The 17,839-nt window shown below is 49.1% G+C and overlaps 1 protein-coding gene across 1 annotated transcript; it reads left to right on the top strand.

Annotated features, from left to right (window-relative positions):
- Window positions 1-11,961: 11,961 nt before the first annotated feature.
- On the top strand, window positions 11,962-16,658 carry LOC123181544 (MLO-like protein 9). The gene is made up of 15 exons (XM_044593826.1): window positions 11,962-12,235; window positions 12,336-12,393; window positions 12,527-12,714; window positions 12,927-13,043; window positions 13,192-13,252; window positions 13,446-13,534; window positions 14,393-14,467; window positions 14,535-14,623; window positions 14,701-14,750; window positions 14,881-14,921; window positions 15,006-15,179; window positions 15,472-15,507; window positions 15,595-15,662; window positions 15,742-15,802; window positions 15,939-16,658. The coding sequence occupies exons 1-15, from the start codon at window positions 12,104-12,106 to the stop codon at window positions 16,386-16,388; spliced, it is 1,689 nt and encodes a 562-aa protein (XP_044449761.1). The 5' UTR covers window positions 11,962-12,103; the 3' UTR covers window positions 16,389-16,658.
- The last annotated feature ends 1,181 nt before the right edge of the window (window positions 16,659-17,839 follow it).

Here is a 17,839-nt window from a genome sequence, read left to right as displayed (position 1 = left end):
AATCCAGGAGTGGATCACCGGACAGTGGTCAAGAACATCCTGAAATACCTGAAAAGGACTAAGGATATGTTTCTCATTTATGGAGGTGACAAAGGGCTCGTTGTAAATGGTTACGTCGATGCAAGCTTTGACACTGATCCGGATGACTCTAAGTCACAAACCGGATATGTATTTATATTGAACGGTGGAGCTGTCAGTTGGTGCAGTTCTAAGCAAAGAGTTGTGGCGGGATCTACGTGTGAAGCGGAGTACATAGCTGCTTTGGAGCAGCAAATGAAGGAGTCTGGATGAAGGAGTTCATATCCGATCTAGGTGTCATACCTAGTGCATCAGGTCCAATGAAAATCTTTTGTGACAATACTGGTGCAATTGCCTTGGTAAAGGAATCCAGATTTCACAAGAGAACCAAGCACATCAAGAGATGCTTCAATTCCATCCGCGATCAAGTCAAGGAGGGAGACATAGAGATTTGCAAAATACATACGAATCTGAATGTTGCAGACCCGTTGACTAAGCCTCTCTCATGAGCAAAACATGATCAACACCAAGACTCCATGGGTGTTAGAATCATTACTATGTAATCTAGGTTATTGACTCTAATGCAAGTGGGAGACGGAAGGAAATATGGCCTAGAGGCAATAATAAAGTTGTTATTTATATTTCCTTATATCGTGATAAATCCTTATTATTCATGCTAGAATTGTATTAACCGGAAACTTAGTACATGTGTGAATACATAGACAAACAAAGTCACTAGTATGCCTCTACTTGACTAGCTCATTAATCAAAGATGGTTAAGTTTCCTAGCCATATACATGAGTTGTCATTTGATTAACGGGATCACATCATTAGAGAGTGATGTGATTGACATGACCCATCCGTTAGCTTAGCACGATGATCGTTTAGTTTGTTGCTATTGCTTTCTTCATGACTTATACATGTTCCTATGACTATGAGATTATGCAACTCCCGAATACCGGAGGAACACTTAGTGTGCTATCAAATGTCACAACGTAACTGGGTGATTATAAAGATGCTCTACAGGTGTCTTCGATGGTGTTTGTTGAGTTGGCATAGATCGAGATTAGGATTTGTCACTCCGATTGTCGGAGAGGTATCTTTGGGCCCTCTCGGTAATGCACATCACTATAAGCCTTGCAAGCAATGTGACTAATGAGTTAGTTGCGGGATGATGCATTACGGAACGAGTAAAGAGACTTGCCGGTAACGATATTGAACTAGGTATAGTGATACCGATGATCGAATCTCGGGCAAGTAACATACCGATGACAAAGGGGAAAACGTATGTTGTTATGTGGTTTGACCGATAAAGATCTTCGTAGAATATGTAGGAACCAATATGAGCATCCAGGTTCCGCTATTGGTTATTGACCGGAGATGAGTCTCGTTCATGTCTACATAGTTCTCGAACCCGTAGGGTCCGCACGCTTAACGTTCGATGACGATCAGTATTATGAGTTTATGTGTTTTGATGTACCGAAGGTAGTTCGGAGTCCCGGATGTAATCACAGACATGATGAGGAGTCTCGAAATGGTTGAGACATGAAGATTGGTATATTGGAAGGTTATGTTTGGACACCGGAAAGGTTTCGGATGAGTTCGGGCATTTTCCGGAGTACCGGGGGGTTACCAGAACCCCCCGGGGAGTTAATGGGCCTTCATGGGCCATAGTGGAAGAGAGGAGGCGGCCAGGTGTGGCGCCCCCCTAGGCCCAATCCGAATTGGGGTAGGGTTGGGGGGGGGGCCTTCCTTCTCTCCCTCTTCACTTCCTTCCCCCTCCTAGTTGGACTAGGAAAGGGGGGAAACCTACTCCTAGTAGGAGTAGGAATCCCCCCTTGGGGCGTGCCCTAGGAGGTCGTCCCTCCCCCTCCTCCACTCCTTTATATACTGGGGAGGGGGCACCCCATAGACACACAAGTTGATTGTTTAGCCATGTGCGGTGCCCCCCTCCACAGATTTCCACCTCGGTCATGTCGTTGTAGTGCTTAGGCGAAGCCCTACGTCGGTAACTTCATCATCACCGTCATCACGCCATCGTGCTGACGAAACTCTCCCTCGGCCTCAGCTGGATCAAGAGTTCAAGGGACGTCACCGAGCTGAACGTGTGCAGATTGCGGAGGTGCCGTGCGTTCGGTACTATGCTTCCGCTTTCGGTCTACGAGGGTATGTGGACACACTCTCCCACTCGTTGCTATGCATCACATAGATAGATCTTGCGTGATCAGGTAAATTTTTTGAAATACTGCGTTCCCCAACAAGCGAGCCTTTGGATCAGGAATTCATGGCGGCTCTCTGCCATGTGTCTTATACGGTAATGATGACGCATGCTCTTAGTGACAAAGAGTTCTCCTAAAGTTTTAGGGAAGGGGAAGAGGGGGGTATTGATTCCAGAGTGCCCAATGTAATTTGGAGTTTGTACAAAGGTAGCCTCGCTATAGCCCCACTATAGCTGATTTGGAGGACCGTCACTATTTAGCATATCCCGTTGTTTAAAAAATGATACACACCCATAGACACTAATTTTATTTATTATAATCAACAAGAATATTAAAACAATTTCATGACAAAGTAGATGTTACACATGTTACTTGATCTAATATACGACATAATCAGATAAATTGTGTGAAATTAGTGTTTAAACAACATCTTCAGCATACACGGGTATCTCAGACTTTCACCACAGCTACAAGCTCACCAGCCATACTAAAAGCAGTTGCCAAACATATTTGTTGGTCTTCTTAGGTTTTACCAACTCCAGCTGCTTCTCGGCTTCCAACGGCTTCAACTGCCTCTCATTCAGTCGCAACGCAAACGAACAAGGCCTTAGAGACTTGATAGACAATGAAACAAGAGCATAGTTGTTCTACATTCCCTTGCTGGATTCCTCCCTTGTGAAGATGCAAGGGAGTTTGGGTATGCGTTTTTCTGTGATAGCGAGCATTTGGATCAAGAATTCATGGAGGCTCTCTGCCATCTGTTGTATACGATAGTGATGATGAATGCTCTTAGTGACAAAGAGTTCTCCTAAAGTTTTAGGGAAGGGGAAGAGGGGGAGGATATTGATTCTAAAGTGCCCAATGTAATTTGGAGTTTGTATAAAGGCAGTTTGTCATCCTGTAAGAAACTATTATTATGTATATGATTTCACCTAAACCCGAGCATATATTTTTTTAGATTTAAACCCGAGCATACATCGGGCTGGGCTTGCAAAAGCTAGGCCTAAAGCCCAAAAGTGGCAATTTTCTCAAGCCCGAGCCCGACCCAAAATGCAGCCCAAAGCCCCAAAGCCCGAACCAACACTGTATTTTAGCCTACGCGTATGCATGATCGGCCCAAAAATGGGGAAAATAGAAGCCCAAGCCCGACATGAATTCTCTTCCATGCTATAAAGCGAAACTCAAGCCTGACCCAAAACGCAAGCCCGACTTGTCCTTCGGGGCGGATGGCAGGACTAGTCCATGATCAGATTTAACCTTCTATTTATCAATAAAAAATTTAACCTTCATCATTACGTTTTATAAACCTAAAAAAACCTCTAGTATTATTATTTTCACTCACACCAACCATTCCACTTTCTTTCACGAATGGGAGTTGTAAAAGGTCCAAGGGGCAGGTACGCAAAAATATAGTCACCGGAGGTGCAGAGGGCCCCGCCAAATCCCTCTTATGCAGGGCAGAGGAGATACATGTGCTGCCCTTTTCCTCTCTGGAAGCCCTCGCTTTCTTTTTTCCGAAAAGGGGGGGCTCCCCGGCCTCTGCATCAGAGTGATGCATACGACCATCTTATTAACCAAATAAACAGGTTCCAACAAGGTTCCAAAGTCTCCAACTGACAAAATAAAAAGGAAAGCTCACACAGAGCTAAATGGGCTAGAAACACCAACTAGCCAAGAAAAGATGCCACAACCGGCTAGCTAAAGATAGATAGGTAAACTAATTGCCTATCCTATTACATGACCGCCATCCAAACCGGTTGAAGATATCCCGAGCTACCATCTCCCAGCGGAGAGATCCAGTAACCAAATGCTCCCTGGCCTCCGTCTGAGTGAGTAACGACCACGAACGGATCAGTGTCGTGGCTCGGAAAATAACCTGCAAAAAGTGAATACGTGATATTCTGTTAAAAACCAAATCATTTCTGCAATTCCAGATAGTCCACAACAAGGCGCAAACTCCAACACGAATATGTCTCGCTAAGTCAGGCTCAATCCCATTAAGCCATGTCCCAAATAGCGCATTGACAGAATTTGGTGGAGTAATCTTAAAAGCAATGTGGACCGTCCGCCATAGAACTTTGGCTAACGGGCAATCAAAAAAGAGGTGTTTAATCGTCTCATCCCGATCACAGAAACTACACCTAGTAGGTCCTGTCCAATTACGCTTTATCAAGTTGTCCTTGGTTAAAATAACTTGTTTATGGACAAACCACATAAACACTTTTATTTTCAAAGGCACTTTAACATCCCAAACATGCTTAGAGGTAGGAATGGAGGACGAATTAATAACATCAATATACATTGATTTAACTGTGAATACTCCAGACCTAGCCAGCTTCCAGCGTAATGCATCGGGTTGTTGAGAAAGCTGAACCTCCATCAGTCTCCTAACTAGACGAAGCCAAGCTTCCCAACGATTGCCCGCTAGCGACCGTCTGAACTGAATATTAAGGGGGATAGATTGAAATACCGTTGCAACGAACACCTCACGTCGTTGAACAATACGATATAAAGACGGATATTGAGTGGCCAAGGGTGTCTCTCCTAGCCAAGTATCCTCCCAGAAACGTGTAGTAGCACCGTTGCCAATAATGAACTTTGTCCTATTAAAAAAGGACTGTTTGACTTTCATCAGTCCTCTCCAGAAAGGCGAGTCGGTCAGCCTGACTGTAACCTGGGACAAAGTTTTTGTGTGGAGGTACTTGCTACGAAGGATTTGCGCCCACGTGGCATCAGTCTCAGAAGACAGTTTCCACAGCCACTTACTAAGAAGACATCTGTTCTTAACTTCAAGATTCTCGATCCCGAGACCCCCTTGGTCTTTCGGTCTACAGATGATATCCCATTTAGCTAGCCGGTACTTTCTTTTTAAGTCATCACCCTGCCAAAAGAAACGCGATCGATAGAAGTCCAGTCTTTTCCTGACACCAACTGGGACTTCAAAGAACGATAAGAGAAACATAGGCATACTCGTGAGAACCGAATTTATCAGAATTAATCGGCCACCGTATGACATTAGCTTGCCCTTCCAGCAACTCAGCTTTTTCTCAAATCGGTCTTCGACGCACTTCCATTCTTTGTTCGTCAGCCTTCGATGGTGGATCGGGATACCTAAGTAAGAGAAAGGTAACTCCCCCAACTCGCACCCGAACAATTGCCTATAAGCGTCCTGTTCATCCTTGGCTCTACCAAAGCAGAACAACTCGCTCTTATGAAAGTTAATCTTTAACCCGGTCAATTGTTCGAAAAGGCATAACACCAGCTTCATATTTCTCGCCTTGGCCAAGTCATGCTCCATAAAGATGATTGTATCATCAGCGTACTGCAGGATGGATACACCTCCATCAACAAGATGAGGTACCAAGCCACCTACTTGACCATTCTCCTTAGCCCTTCCTATCAAAATTGCTAACATATCAACCACAATGTTAAACAGTATAGGGGACATCGGATCTCCTTGTCTTAGGCCTTTATGTGTCTGGAAGTAACGACCAATATCGTCATTCACTTTAATTCCCACACTACCTTTTTGCGTAAATGATTCAACCTGGCGGCGCCAGGCTTCATCAAAACCTTTCATACGCAATGCCTGTTGAAGGAATGACCATTTGACCTTATCGTACGCTTTCTCGAAATCCACCTTAAAAATTACTCCATCTAATTTTTTTGAATGGATTTCATGGAGCGTTTCATGAAGGACGACCACCCCTTCAAGGATGTTTCTGTCCGGCATGAAAGCAGTTTGGGATTGTTGCACCACAGAATGCGCAATCTGTGTGAGCCTATTAGTCCCGACCTTGGTGAAAATTTTGAAACTAACATTGAGAAGGCAGATCGGCCTGAACTGCTCAATTCTCACAGCATCCGTTTTCTTAGGGAGCAGTGTGATAGTTCCAAAGTTCAAGTGAAATAAGTGAAGCTGTCCAGAGAAAAGATCATGAAACATAGGTAGCAAATCCCCCTTAATAATGTGCCAGCACTTTTTGTAGAACTCAACCGGGAAACCATCCGGTCCAGGAGCCTTATTATTTTTCATCTGTGCAATAGCATCAAACACCTCCTTCTCAGAGAACGGGGCAACCAGAATATCATTATCAACAGCCGACAGTTGAGGCACATCCTCAGTCCTGGACTCGTCGAGGGACACACAGCTGTCCTCCGGCGGTCCAAACAACTGCCTATAATACTCAGTTATATAGGTTTTGAGGTTGTCCTGTCCTAAAATAGTTCCCTCATCTTGCTCAAGTTGAAAAATCCTCTTCTTTCTGTGCTTACCATTAGCAATCAAGTGGAAGAATTGAGTATTCGCGTCCCCTTGGACCACTCTGCGGACCTTAGCCCGCAACGCCCACTTCAGTTCTTCTTCACGGAGAAGTTCTTTCAACCTCTTCTCTGCCTCAGATTTAACCTGAAGCTCAGCTGGCAGCAAAATCGTGGATTCGGCCTTTATGTCTAGGGCCTGTACAAGAGAAAGGAGCCTTTCCTTTTCAATCTTATACACCCCACTAAGGTGCTTAGCCCAACCCCGTAAGAAACTTCTCAAATTCCTAATCTTATTCTGCCAGCGCTCGACCGAAGTCCTCCCTCCTGCACCCTTAGCCCATTCCCTGGCAATCAGGTCCAAGAATCCTTCGCGTTCGAACCAGGCCATCTCGAATGAAAAGGTGTTTTTGTTCCCCACGTGGCTCGGCTCACCAGAATCCACGAACAGGGGAGTGTGATCGGATATGCCCCGCGAGAGAGCTTGAACCGTTACAAGAGGGAACTTCTGTTCCCACTCCACGCTCGCGAGAACTCGATCAAGCTTTTCATAAGTCGGGTTTGGCAAAGCATTAGCCCAGGTAAACTTTCTACCAGAAAGCTCAATCTCCCTCAGATCCAAGCTTTCAATAATGGTATTGAACATAAACGACCACCTGCCGTCGAAGTTATCATTGTTTTTCTCCTCTCTCCTCCTAATGATATTGAAATCACCCCCAACTAAAATTGGGAGCTGCTCTGACCCACAGATTCGAACAAGGTCCGCCAGAAACTCCGGTTTAAGCTCGGGCTGTGCGGCACCATAAACTGCCACCAAAGCCCAGTTGAAACCATCTACTTTAGACCTGACTCGAAACTTAACCGCGAAGTCGCCCATCACTACACTTCGGACTTCAAGCGAGTCGCATCTCACACCCAGCAAGATACCACCCGATCTTCCTCGTGGGGGGAGACAATGCCAATCGAAATCAACACCACCCACAAGAGAGGAAAGAAACTGGGGCGCAAAGTTAGCTCGACCAGTTTCCGAAAGAGCAATAAAATCTAAACGATGCTCCAAAGATGCCTCAGTCAGAAACCTTCTTTTAGCCAAGTCCTTCAGACCTCTGCTATTCCAGAAGATTCCTTTCATAGATCATCATAAAAAAATTTGGTGGTTCGAATCCTAGCACTCCTACGAACTGCAGAATCGGGATAAATCTTCCGCTTCCACTTGCGCTTTGGTTTACTAGGTTCAGTTACCCGGTCCTCATAACCGGGTTCAACGGTACTAACAACTGCATCATCGAGGGGCACATCATCGTCCTCAGACTCATGGTTGGATGGTACTAGATCCACACACAGATTATCCAGCACTCGGACCCCTAACGCATCAATCTCATCATCATTCATAGGTTTTACCGCTGCGAGATTACGAATTGTCTCTAAGGCACGCTCCGCCTCCAAATCTAAAAGATCATTCACCGAATTGGAAATCTCACTATCCATAGCCCCTAGCGAAACTCCTAATTGGTTTGCATTATTTATAGTCTCCTCATTAGAAAAATGCAATAAAGAATTAGATATGTTGACGGACATACCAATAGAGATCGCAGCATCATGAAGCTTGGCCGCCCTCATAGCGCACCGCTGCTGCATGTCATCAACCTCTGGAAGGTCCTGAATGCGAGCACTCATCCGTCTCCCCGCCGAGACCGGGTCAGGGATCCCGCCGAAAGCAATGACCTCCTCCTTAGTAAAGCCTCACGCTGAATCCCTCAAAGGGTCAACCGAGGTCACTGGAGTAGGCGGCTGGGGGCTCCCATGCCCCACGGAGAAGTGGCTCACATCGAGGCCCTGAGCCGCGGGCGAGTCGGGAGATAGAGGGGCGTGGGCCGCCTGCCCGAGCCCTCCTCCCGCCCTCGGCGCCGAGTAGCGCGCCGGCGTCGTCAGAGAGGCGGTCCTCCTGACCGCCGCAGAAGAAGGAGGAGCCAGGGCCACCTGCCCCGAACCCTCCCCCCCCAGCGCCACTGGAGGCGCGGACGCCGTCGCCGTCACCGGGGACGAGATAGCCGAGGCCACCTGCCTCGGACCACCTCGCGCAGCACCTGCCGATGCCTCCAAGACGGGCATCACCGGCGACGAAAAAGGGATGGGAGTTGTCGAGGCCACCTGCCCCGACTCCCCTCCCCCAAGCCCCAACTCGGGCAAAGACATCATCTCCGGAACCTCGACCACAGGTGAAGCAAGGGGAGTAGAAGCAACCGCAGGCTCAACGTCCCCAACTCTAACCAAAGTCCTCGGCGACGATGCCGTCACCAAAAGTCCAGCCAAGGACCCGCCAGCTCCCTCGAACTCCAACAAAGGGAGCGTATGCTCAAACACATCATCAGAAACCACCCTGTCGCTCCAAAGTCTGGGAGGGGCAGAGGCTGGCTCGAAGGACCCAAACCTCAGCGAAGTCATAGGCACCGATGGTGAAGGTGCCGGCTCGACCCCGGACCCAACCCCGGGCAACTGAGCATCAGGGCCAGAACCGTTAGACCCCTCCCTCGTCGACTCATCAGTCGGTGCCCCCTGGCTCCCGCACTGTCGTCCCCCTCGTGCATATCCACATCATTCCCATTAATGGCCTCAGCAAACAGATCAGTGTCCTCAAACTCAATCTCGAGCGGGAAAACCTCTCCCCTATAAGTCCAGTTGACCTTATCAGGTACAAACTCAATGTCCAGAACGCTTACTAGAAGCCGGGCCACTCCATTAGCTCGGGTAAAGGCCATATCTACTTTTTCCGTTTTCCCAACCATAATACCCATGCTGGCCACAACACGAACATCCTGCAACGGTTTGGAGGGGCCCCCAAAAACCTCAACCAGACCTGCGTAAGTGGTTTGCCCTTAGGCTCCACCTTCCTCCACTCGTGAAACTCCAGGATGCACTTAGTGCCAGGAACTCTACACAGACCGAAGCTCAGCAGTCTCTGCAAATCATCCACAGTGGGGAAATCCACCCTGAAGACATTGTCCTCGAGACTAACCAACTCCCATTGGAAATCACCCGGTGCCAGCTCCTGAAGCCTCCGCACAATCTGAGCCTCAGTTACCTCACCCTGGGTCGCTTTCACAATCCCGGTGGTCAAGCTCTGTGTCTCCTCCGGAATCTCTCTCGCGGCCGGGACTCAAAGAACATCAGCTCCGCACAATATACTCCATACATTGTCAGAGCCGGAGCCTGGTCACGCAAAAACGGGCAATCCCCCGATGCATGTGCTGGCTTGCCACACGACTCACACAGCTCCGCCACGCACTCAGCAATGAAGTGGCCCTTCTCACCACAACGGTAGCAAAGCATCCTTTCTTTCTTACGCGCCCATTTGGCCGCCCTCTCAGTATCAGACCTGTCAGCAACCTCAGCCACCGTCCCAGACGCAGGACCTCAACATTGGCCAGGGCCGTCACCACATCCATCGCCTGGGTAGTGAGATCCGTAGACTGAGCGTGATCGGTCTCCACTACTGCCGCCGCATGGTCAACAACAGCCGGGGGCGGAGGCTGTCGGCGATACCTCCCACGGCCACCACCCCGACCACCACGATGTCCGCGGTAGCCACCTCTCTGGCGGTTGTCCGGACCTGAGGCTCCTTCTACAAATCCACCTGGAGGACCGAGGAACGGTCTCTCAGTAGACCCGTCACTCTGCCAGGCGTAACCACGACCTCCTCCCGTGGAAGAGGAACCACGATGTTGTCCATCTCCATACGCATCATAACCATCGTCTCCCCACTGGCCTCGGGGCGGAGCATGCGACTCATTAGCGATAGAATTCTGCCTATTCTGCGTCTGTCCCGACCGGTTCTGAACTGGCCTCGCGGCGTGAGGCGAAGGCGCTGCCCGAGGCTGACCGCCCGTAGGCGTCGGCGCACCCCCAGGAGCAGCACCGCTCCGGCCAGCAGCATCCACACCGGCCGGCGCAAGGGGCCGAGGTCCACCACGACTCGCAGCCGGCTGAGCGGCGGGCACCGCACCCGGCGCCGGAGGCCTCAGCCCGCCCCTACCAGCCGGCGTTTGCACGGGCAGTTGCCCCGGCGGCCGCACGGCCAAGTGGCTGCTGCCACGGCCCGGGTTACCCAGCGGCACACCCCCGCCCGCCGGCGGCCTCTGGCCAAGCGGCGCAAGGCCTCCACGCCCAGCGCCCGCCGCCGGCGGCGGAGCCGCCCCGCCCCGTCCAGCAGGAGCAGAGGAGGCCATCTTCTTGGGAGGCGGCTGCGCCGCAGAACCGCGTCCGGCCATGCCCAGGAGAGGCCGGATCCTCCTTGCCCGACGATCACCACACGCCGGGAATCCACGGGTGCCGCGCCTATGAACCCTAAAACGAGCAGGAGACGGCGCTCGAGGAAAAGCAGTTCGATCGTCTGCGTACGTGCATGCGAAATCAATACGGGCAGGAGTCTGGTCCGGTACAACATGGGCCTCATACCCATCTGACCCTGGCCCATCTCCTCATGGCCCCGGCTCCTTCCGAGCCGGCCCAGCGCAGCCCAGTAAGCGTTTCAAACGCATCGATCTCATCTCCGAGATCCCGGTCGTCGGCACGGCCAACACAGGGGCCGCCGGTGCCTGTCGATGGTCGATCCGCCTCGCGTGCTTCCTCTTCTTTACAGTAATCCACGACTCCGGTCTAATCAAATCGAAAAGCGTAAGATTCGGAAGACTCACCTTAGGTAAGGGACCCTTCCAAGGTCTGAGCGCTGACTCCGCCGTCCTCCGATGAACAACCCGTCGGATCATCTCGTTCCTCTCGCCCGCGTGAAGACCGATGCGCGCCGGATCGTCCGATGGGAGTACTCGATCAAACGTCGTTGCTACTTCATCCTCGTTATAACCTGAGTGAAAAAATTCACAAATAAGATCCGAAGGTGTCGGTGAGGGCGGCGACCCCGCCGGGGACGCATCCCCATCGTCGTCCGTGTCGTCGTCGTCGGAATCGGCTAGCGCCCAAAACCGCCCGCCAACGCGCCGTTGATCACCGGCAGCGGCCGGCGCCGTCGCGACCTCGCGCACGGGCGTCCGCTCTTTCGCCCGCCTCGTCGCCCTCATCCAGGAACTCTTTTGGTAGGATGAAGAAATTCCTTAAAAAGGGGGAGAATTTCACTTCCCCGGCCTCTGCACCAACTAGGGATGCATACGGCCATTTTAGTATGAGTACCAAGATAAACATGGTCCTCAGAATTTTTTAAATGAGTATCAAGATATTTTTTGATGAGTGATTCCGCCACACATCACATTTGATCCTCAATAAATAGAGAAAAACACCTATGCATCACCTGTCAATTCTAGGAATTGAACTCGGGTCGTTAGGCTGCACAACCGCATTGCCCAACCACTGAGCCAAGGCCCTGGCTTTCTGACCCAGGTCGTCGTTTGAACTTTGTCCCTTCATTCAATTAAAAAAAAACGCAGCTTGTCTTCTGGCGAAGTTACTACTACTATATCAGAGCAGCGGCCGGCGCCCCACCTGCTCCGTTCAGACCTCAGAGTAACACACTTCACTGTGAGGGTTTTGGTACAGCCATTAACGCGGCTGCAAGCACAGGCCCCGGAGCCGGAGGGCAGAGGAGCAGATCGGGCATGGCCGGCGGCGAAGGCGGGGAGGGGGCGCGGACGCTGGACCAGACGCCGACGTGGGCCGTGGTCGCCGTCTGCGCCGTCATCGTCGCCGTCTCCATCCTCCTCGAAGGCATCCTCCACCACCTCGGCCAGGTACGCCGCCAAGCCCCCTTCCCTCCGTTTCCCATCTCTCCGAACCCGCTCAATACATCCCCACTCACCATTCTTGGGCGCGGCGGTGCCTTGCCTGCAGTGGTTCAGCAAGAGGAAGAAGAAGGCGCTGTTCGACGCCCTGGAGAAGGTTAAATCCGGTACATTTTGCGACGCGCCCGTCCCCAACCCCCAAATTTTCGCCTTGTTCCCTTCCGCGCGTAATCTGCGGCGCCTGCACCGATCGTCCGTCTGAAGGGGAATTTGATGGGCGTTGATGCTTGCCATGTGCAGAGCTCATGACTCTGGGGTTCATCTCGCTGCTGCTGACTGTCACGGCGAGGTACATATCGCGCATCTGCATCCCGGCGGGGGCCGCCCACACCATGCTGCCCTGCAAGCTCTCCAGGAGCTCGGAACACGGAGAGGGCCACGGCCGACGGCACCTGTCTGAAGAGCCGGCCAACTTCTCATGCCCCAAAGTGAGTTGACTACTGCCAACTGCGAGGTTTACATTGTGTTGTAGCAAGGTGTATCACATTGAAGATTTGGATACCAGTGATTGGGGGTCAGGGTATCGAGATTGATATTCTCTTTATTTTATTTTATTTTATCTGTTCGTATTATCTTCAAAAATGGTTTGGTCATTCCAAAAATGTTTGTTTTTATTCTCGGAATCCCAATGCCATTTCAGGGTATGGTGTCACTCGTTTCAACCGATGGGTTACACCAGCTACATATCTTTGTGTTCTTCCTGGCCGTCTTCCATGTAACGTTCAGTGCCATTACAATGTCCCTGGGCAGAGCAAAGGTAAGGTCTCTACTCCTCGGGCAACATACAGGTGCCTGTTCTGAATTTCCAAAAGTATTCAAGGATTTCATGTATCGAGACGGAGGGAGTACTAGTTAGTGTACGTGAGCAATACAAGCTTGAAATAACTCTTAAATTTTCTACGCAGACGCGGATATGGAAGGAGTGGGAAAAGGACACTTCCTCCATCACCTATGAATTTTCAGCTGGTAGTGTCTACATTGATTAGATATTGTTTCATATGCTTTAACTGAAATGCGTAAGCAGCGTACCATGCAATGTTCAGTTTGTCTATGCTAAAAATAGAATCAAGCTGATACCTTTTAATCAGCTTATTTGTAGTCTCTTGTGAGGCTTCTTTTTTAATCTGTTGGTACCCATTGTTGATATTTTACTTTTCAGACCCATCGAAATTCCGGCTCACTCACCAGACTTCTTTCGTGAGGCAGCACGCAAGCTGTTGGAGCAAAAGCACAATTATGCTCTATGTCGTAAGTTCTCTCACGGCTCCTCCCAACGATGGTTATGAAGTAGCATAATGTGTCGAATTTTCAGAGTAAATTGCAAATTTAAGTTCCCAAATTAATATACGACCTGAAGCTTTGAATATATCTGGCTCAGGCATAATTATTCCTTAATATCTACTCCCTTCATTCCTTTTTGTAAGGTGTAAATTTTTTGGCACGGTGACCAAGGCACATAATTTTACACAAGTTTGGACAAAATTAACCTTGACTAAATCATTGATTAACGGCAAGTAAATCATTTAGGCTTGGAAAGGAAAAGATACACTCAATCGGGGGAGAGATACTTTCCTTTTCTTCTCTATAATGAGAGATACATGCAATCGGAGGAGAGATCCTTTCCTTTTTTTGGAGGGCTAAAGACGGAATTACGAGGAATTAAAAGAAATGCACCTTACATGGTGGAATTTTAGGGAGTACATTTCTACTGAATATCAAATATCAGTTAGGGTTGACCATTCCACATTTCTACTGAATATCAAATATCAATTAGTACTTACTGCAGAAAACAAATTAGTATTTACCATTCTACATTTCTCTTGAATATTAACTATCAAAGGTTTATACTGATTTTTTTCCAACAGGGGGACTCCAGTTCCAATATGTTTATACTCATTGGTTAGCTATTCCCGCTATAAATTACTGAATAGGAGCTCAATGGTTTTCCAAGATCATATAGTGTTTTTCTTATAATAGAACCATAGGCCACACCGAACAGGTGTTAAACTCTAAATAAAGTTTAAAGCATCCTCATTAGTTTTTTCCCGCATAATGTATCTAGAAGTGCTTTAGCTGAGGAGCTTGTTATGCTTTGATTTTATGCAGGTGAGCTTCTTTAGGCAGTTTTTCAGATCTGTTCGGAGGACAGACTACCTGACTTTGCGGCACGGATTCATTGCTGTGAGTAGCTTCATATCTCCAGTAATTTCCTGTTTTTAGCCAACACTGATGATTTATCTTTGCATAGGCTCATTTATCCCCAGGGACTAGGTTCAATTTTCGAAAGTACATCAAGAGATCTTTGCAGGATGATTTCAAGACAGTTGTCGGCATTAGGTAAGGAAGCCTACGAAGCATCCTTATTTTCTTCCTAATAACTGAATGACTCATTTGTCACATCATTGTTTCATTAGTCCACCTTTATGGGCCTCTGCTCTGGCTGTTATGCTCTTCAATGTTCATGGTGAGTTATATATTTCTTTTTTTGGAGTTCCTGTGCAATTTGGCACGTTATAATTTCTAGGACACAGGGATATTTGGGATGCATTCTGTGAAAATATGGTATTTTTTAATTCCAAATATTCATTCTTCAGGGTGGCATAACTTGTTCTGGTTCTCCACAATTCCCCTTGTAGTAAGTTCTTACTATTATACCTTTCACTGTAGCTTGTTTTATATTCATGTTGCCAAGTTCCTAATCATGCTTCTGTATGTCTAGGTGATTTTAGCTATTGGAACAAAGCTGCAGGCTATAATTGCAAGGATGGCTGTTGAAATTACAGAAAAACACACAGTTATTCAAGGAATGCCAGTGGTGAAACTCAGTGATGAACATTTTTGGTTCGGAAAGCCTCATATGGTTCTTCACCTTATCCATTTTGCATTATTCCAGGTCAGTTTGTCGACCGGACTGAATTATTTTGAAAAGACAGATCTGCATTTAGACCTGAATTGTGTACATTAGTACTGTAGTAATGGTTCCCTGCAGAATTGTTTCTTGTTAACTGTGGTAAACTGAACTTGAACTCACATAGTTGCCGGGATGAAAAGAACAGTTGTAACTAGAGCATACTTGTTTCATTGTCATATAATAATTCAATCCCTAGCCTTCTGCATGCACTTTGGAATCAAGTTTCATGGACAGCGCTGCCAAAATTTCTAATAGCTGTTCTTCATTCTTGCAGAATGCATTTGAGATTACTTATTTCTTTTGGATTTGGGTAAGACTACTATTGACATTTGGAATCATTTTTTATGGTACTACTCTGTCAGTACTCTTTTGATTATAACTGTTAACTCTCGTGCAGTACGAATTCGGCTTGAGGTCCTGTTTCCATGACAACTTTGAGTTTATCATTGCAAGAATCTGCCTTGGGTGAGTATCAATACTGTATCTTCAAACTGATTTATTCCTCAATCATACTAACAGTGTCTGCTCCTACTCATATGTGTAGGGGTGTCGTCCAATTTGTGTGCAGCTACATCACGCTTCCACTCCATGCCCTTGTATCTCAGGTACCTACTCACACTGCTCGCCAATGTTCAGTAACTATCCAACTTCAGTTTCTACTGACACTAACTTCGATCATCAAACGGTCAAAGCATTTTACCCGTAAATTTGACGACTAACGGAGGAACAATTATTCTCCAGATGGGATCTTCGATGAAGCGAACCATCTTCGACGAGCAGACGTCGAAGGCCCTGAAGAAGTGGCACAAGACGGTGAAGAAGAAGCAGCAGCAGCAACAGCAGCAGAAGGGGTCATCGCATGCCTCCTCAGAGACGCCAACCACGGACACGACCGAGGCAGGCCGGCTTAGCCAGTGCCAGTTCGTCGCCGAGGCGGCGCCGGTGGCGAACCGGCACCTCCACCGCTACAAGACCATAGCGCACGTCGGCGCCACCAGAGCGCTCTCCGACTCGGACTGCTCCGACACGGATGCCGAGGCGCAGACGAGGTACCTGATCCCGCCCACGAAGCAGAGGAGCCTGGACTCGGAGGTCCGCGTGGACGTGGACGTGGACGCCGCGACGCCGGAACACCGTGATAGTTTCTCCTTTCAGAGGCCGCCGCCTGCTCAGAATGCGATGGAGAAATGACCAGACGGTCGTAGGTCGTGCTTAGTATACTAATCAGTACTGCTAACTTGTGTTAGATTAGAGGATCGGCAGGCCGTCGAGGTGGGTAGGCAACTTTACCGTGCATGTTTTCATTGTTTTGACTACAGATTAAGGTTACTGTGCCATTTGGGGTGCATGAGAAGTCACGAGAATTTCGCTGGAGTTTTAGGGGAAACAGTTTAACTACAGAAGCGAATAGAATCCTTGTGAACTTTTCCTAAGGTTAATGATGAATTGTGTTGAGAGAGCCGTGATGTTTCGCCCAATCACCCTCACAACGTGTCCATGCCTCCGTCTGTTGCCGGTGCCTGCAAACTTGCCTACTGTTAGAGCATCTCTAGCACACACTATATAACGCCGACCCGTAAAACGTGTTTACAGTTCGCAGAAAAACGGCTTTGCGGGCCGGCGCGGGCGAGGGCAAAGTCAGACCCCGCAAAACGGACCCATAAAAAAGGATATTCACAGAACAAGGGATCGAAGATGCATACCTTCCGGCCATTTCATCGAACACCTCGCCTGCGGTGGAAGCACCGCCGTTGGACGGCATCGTCGGGCAACATCTCGCCGGGGCGGAGGGAGTGGACGAAGGTGCCGGCCTTTTCGTAGGAACCTTCTTCCGCTTCACGCCCGAAACCTTGTTCACCTTCTCCGCCGGCGGCCGGGCAGATCTCGCAGCGGCGGCAGCGCCCGGCGCGCGTGCCTTTCCGGCGGGGCCAGCCGGATTGCCGCCCTACACGACAACGTTGCCCTGCAGCTTGCGGGCAGGCGCGTTGGTGCCTTGGGCGACGGCGGGGGCGACATGGCCGGCGACGAGATCCTCCGGAGGGGATTGCGCGTGCGCGACCTCCACGGTGACGGGGGACGACTGGGAGGCTTCCATGGCGGCGAAGAATGGCGGGGAAGATGGACCGGAGCGCGCGGTGGCGGGGCAGTGACGGCCGAGGAGGGGTGGCGGGAGCGGGAACAGCCGCGCGGAAATTTCTCTCGCGCTAAATCTCACTGCGGATAGGGGGGTGAGCTCGGGTCGGCTTCCTACTCCGTGAATCTAAATGTTGAGAGCGAACTTTTGCCGCACCCCGCAAAAACTTTTACGGGTCGGACCCATTTGCGAGGTCTGCTCGGGCAGAATTTCCTGTGCCGACCCGTATTTTGACGGTTATTTTGCGGGTCGCGACGTTATACGGAGTCTGCTAGAGATGCTCTTAGAGAGCACCTCCAACAACTGCCGTAAAAAACTTTCCGTAGAAGTGGCTGTCGTCGGTGCCCGTAAACTTGCTAGTGTTAGGACATGTATACAATGGTGGCATATGAATACAGATGTCTCATGACAAAAAATAGCTTGAGGCATCTACATTTATTTTTTTCTCCCCAATGCAAGCTATCACTAGTGAGCTTCATCAAAGAATAAAAAATAAAGACTTTCACTA

The sequence above is a fragment of the Triticum aestivum genome, chromosome 1D, assembly GCF_018294505.1.
Source record: "Triticum aestivum cultivar Chinese Spring chromosome 1D, IWGSC CS RefSeq v2.1, whole genome shotgun sequence".
NCBI classification, from domain to species: domain Eukaryota; kingdom Viridiplantae; phylum Streptophyta; class Magnoliopsida; order Poales; family Poaceae; genus Triticum; species Triticum aestivum.
Note: the sequence above shows the minus strand (reverse complement) of the source record. Positions and strands in the feature narration are given on the sequence as shown.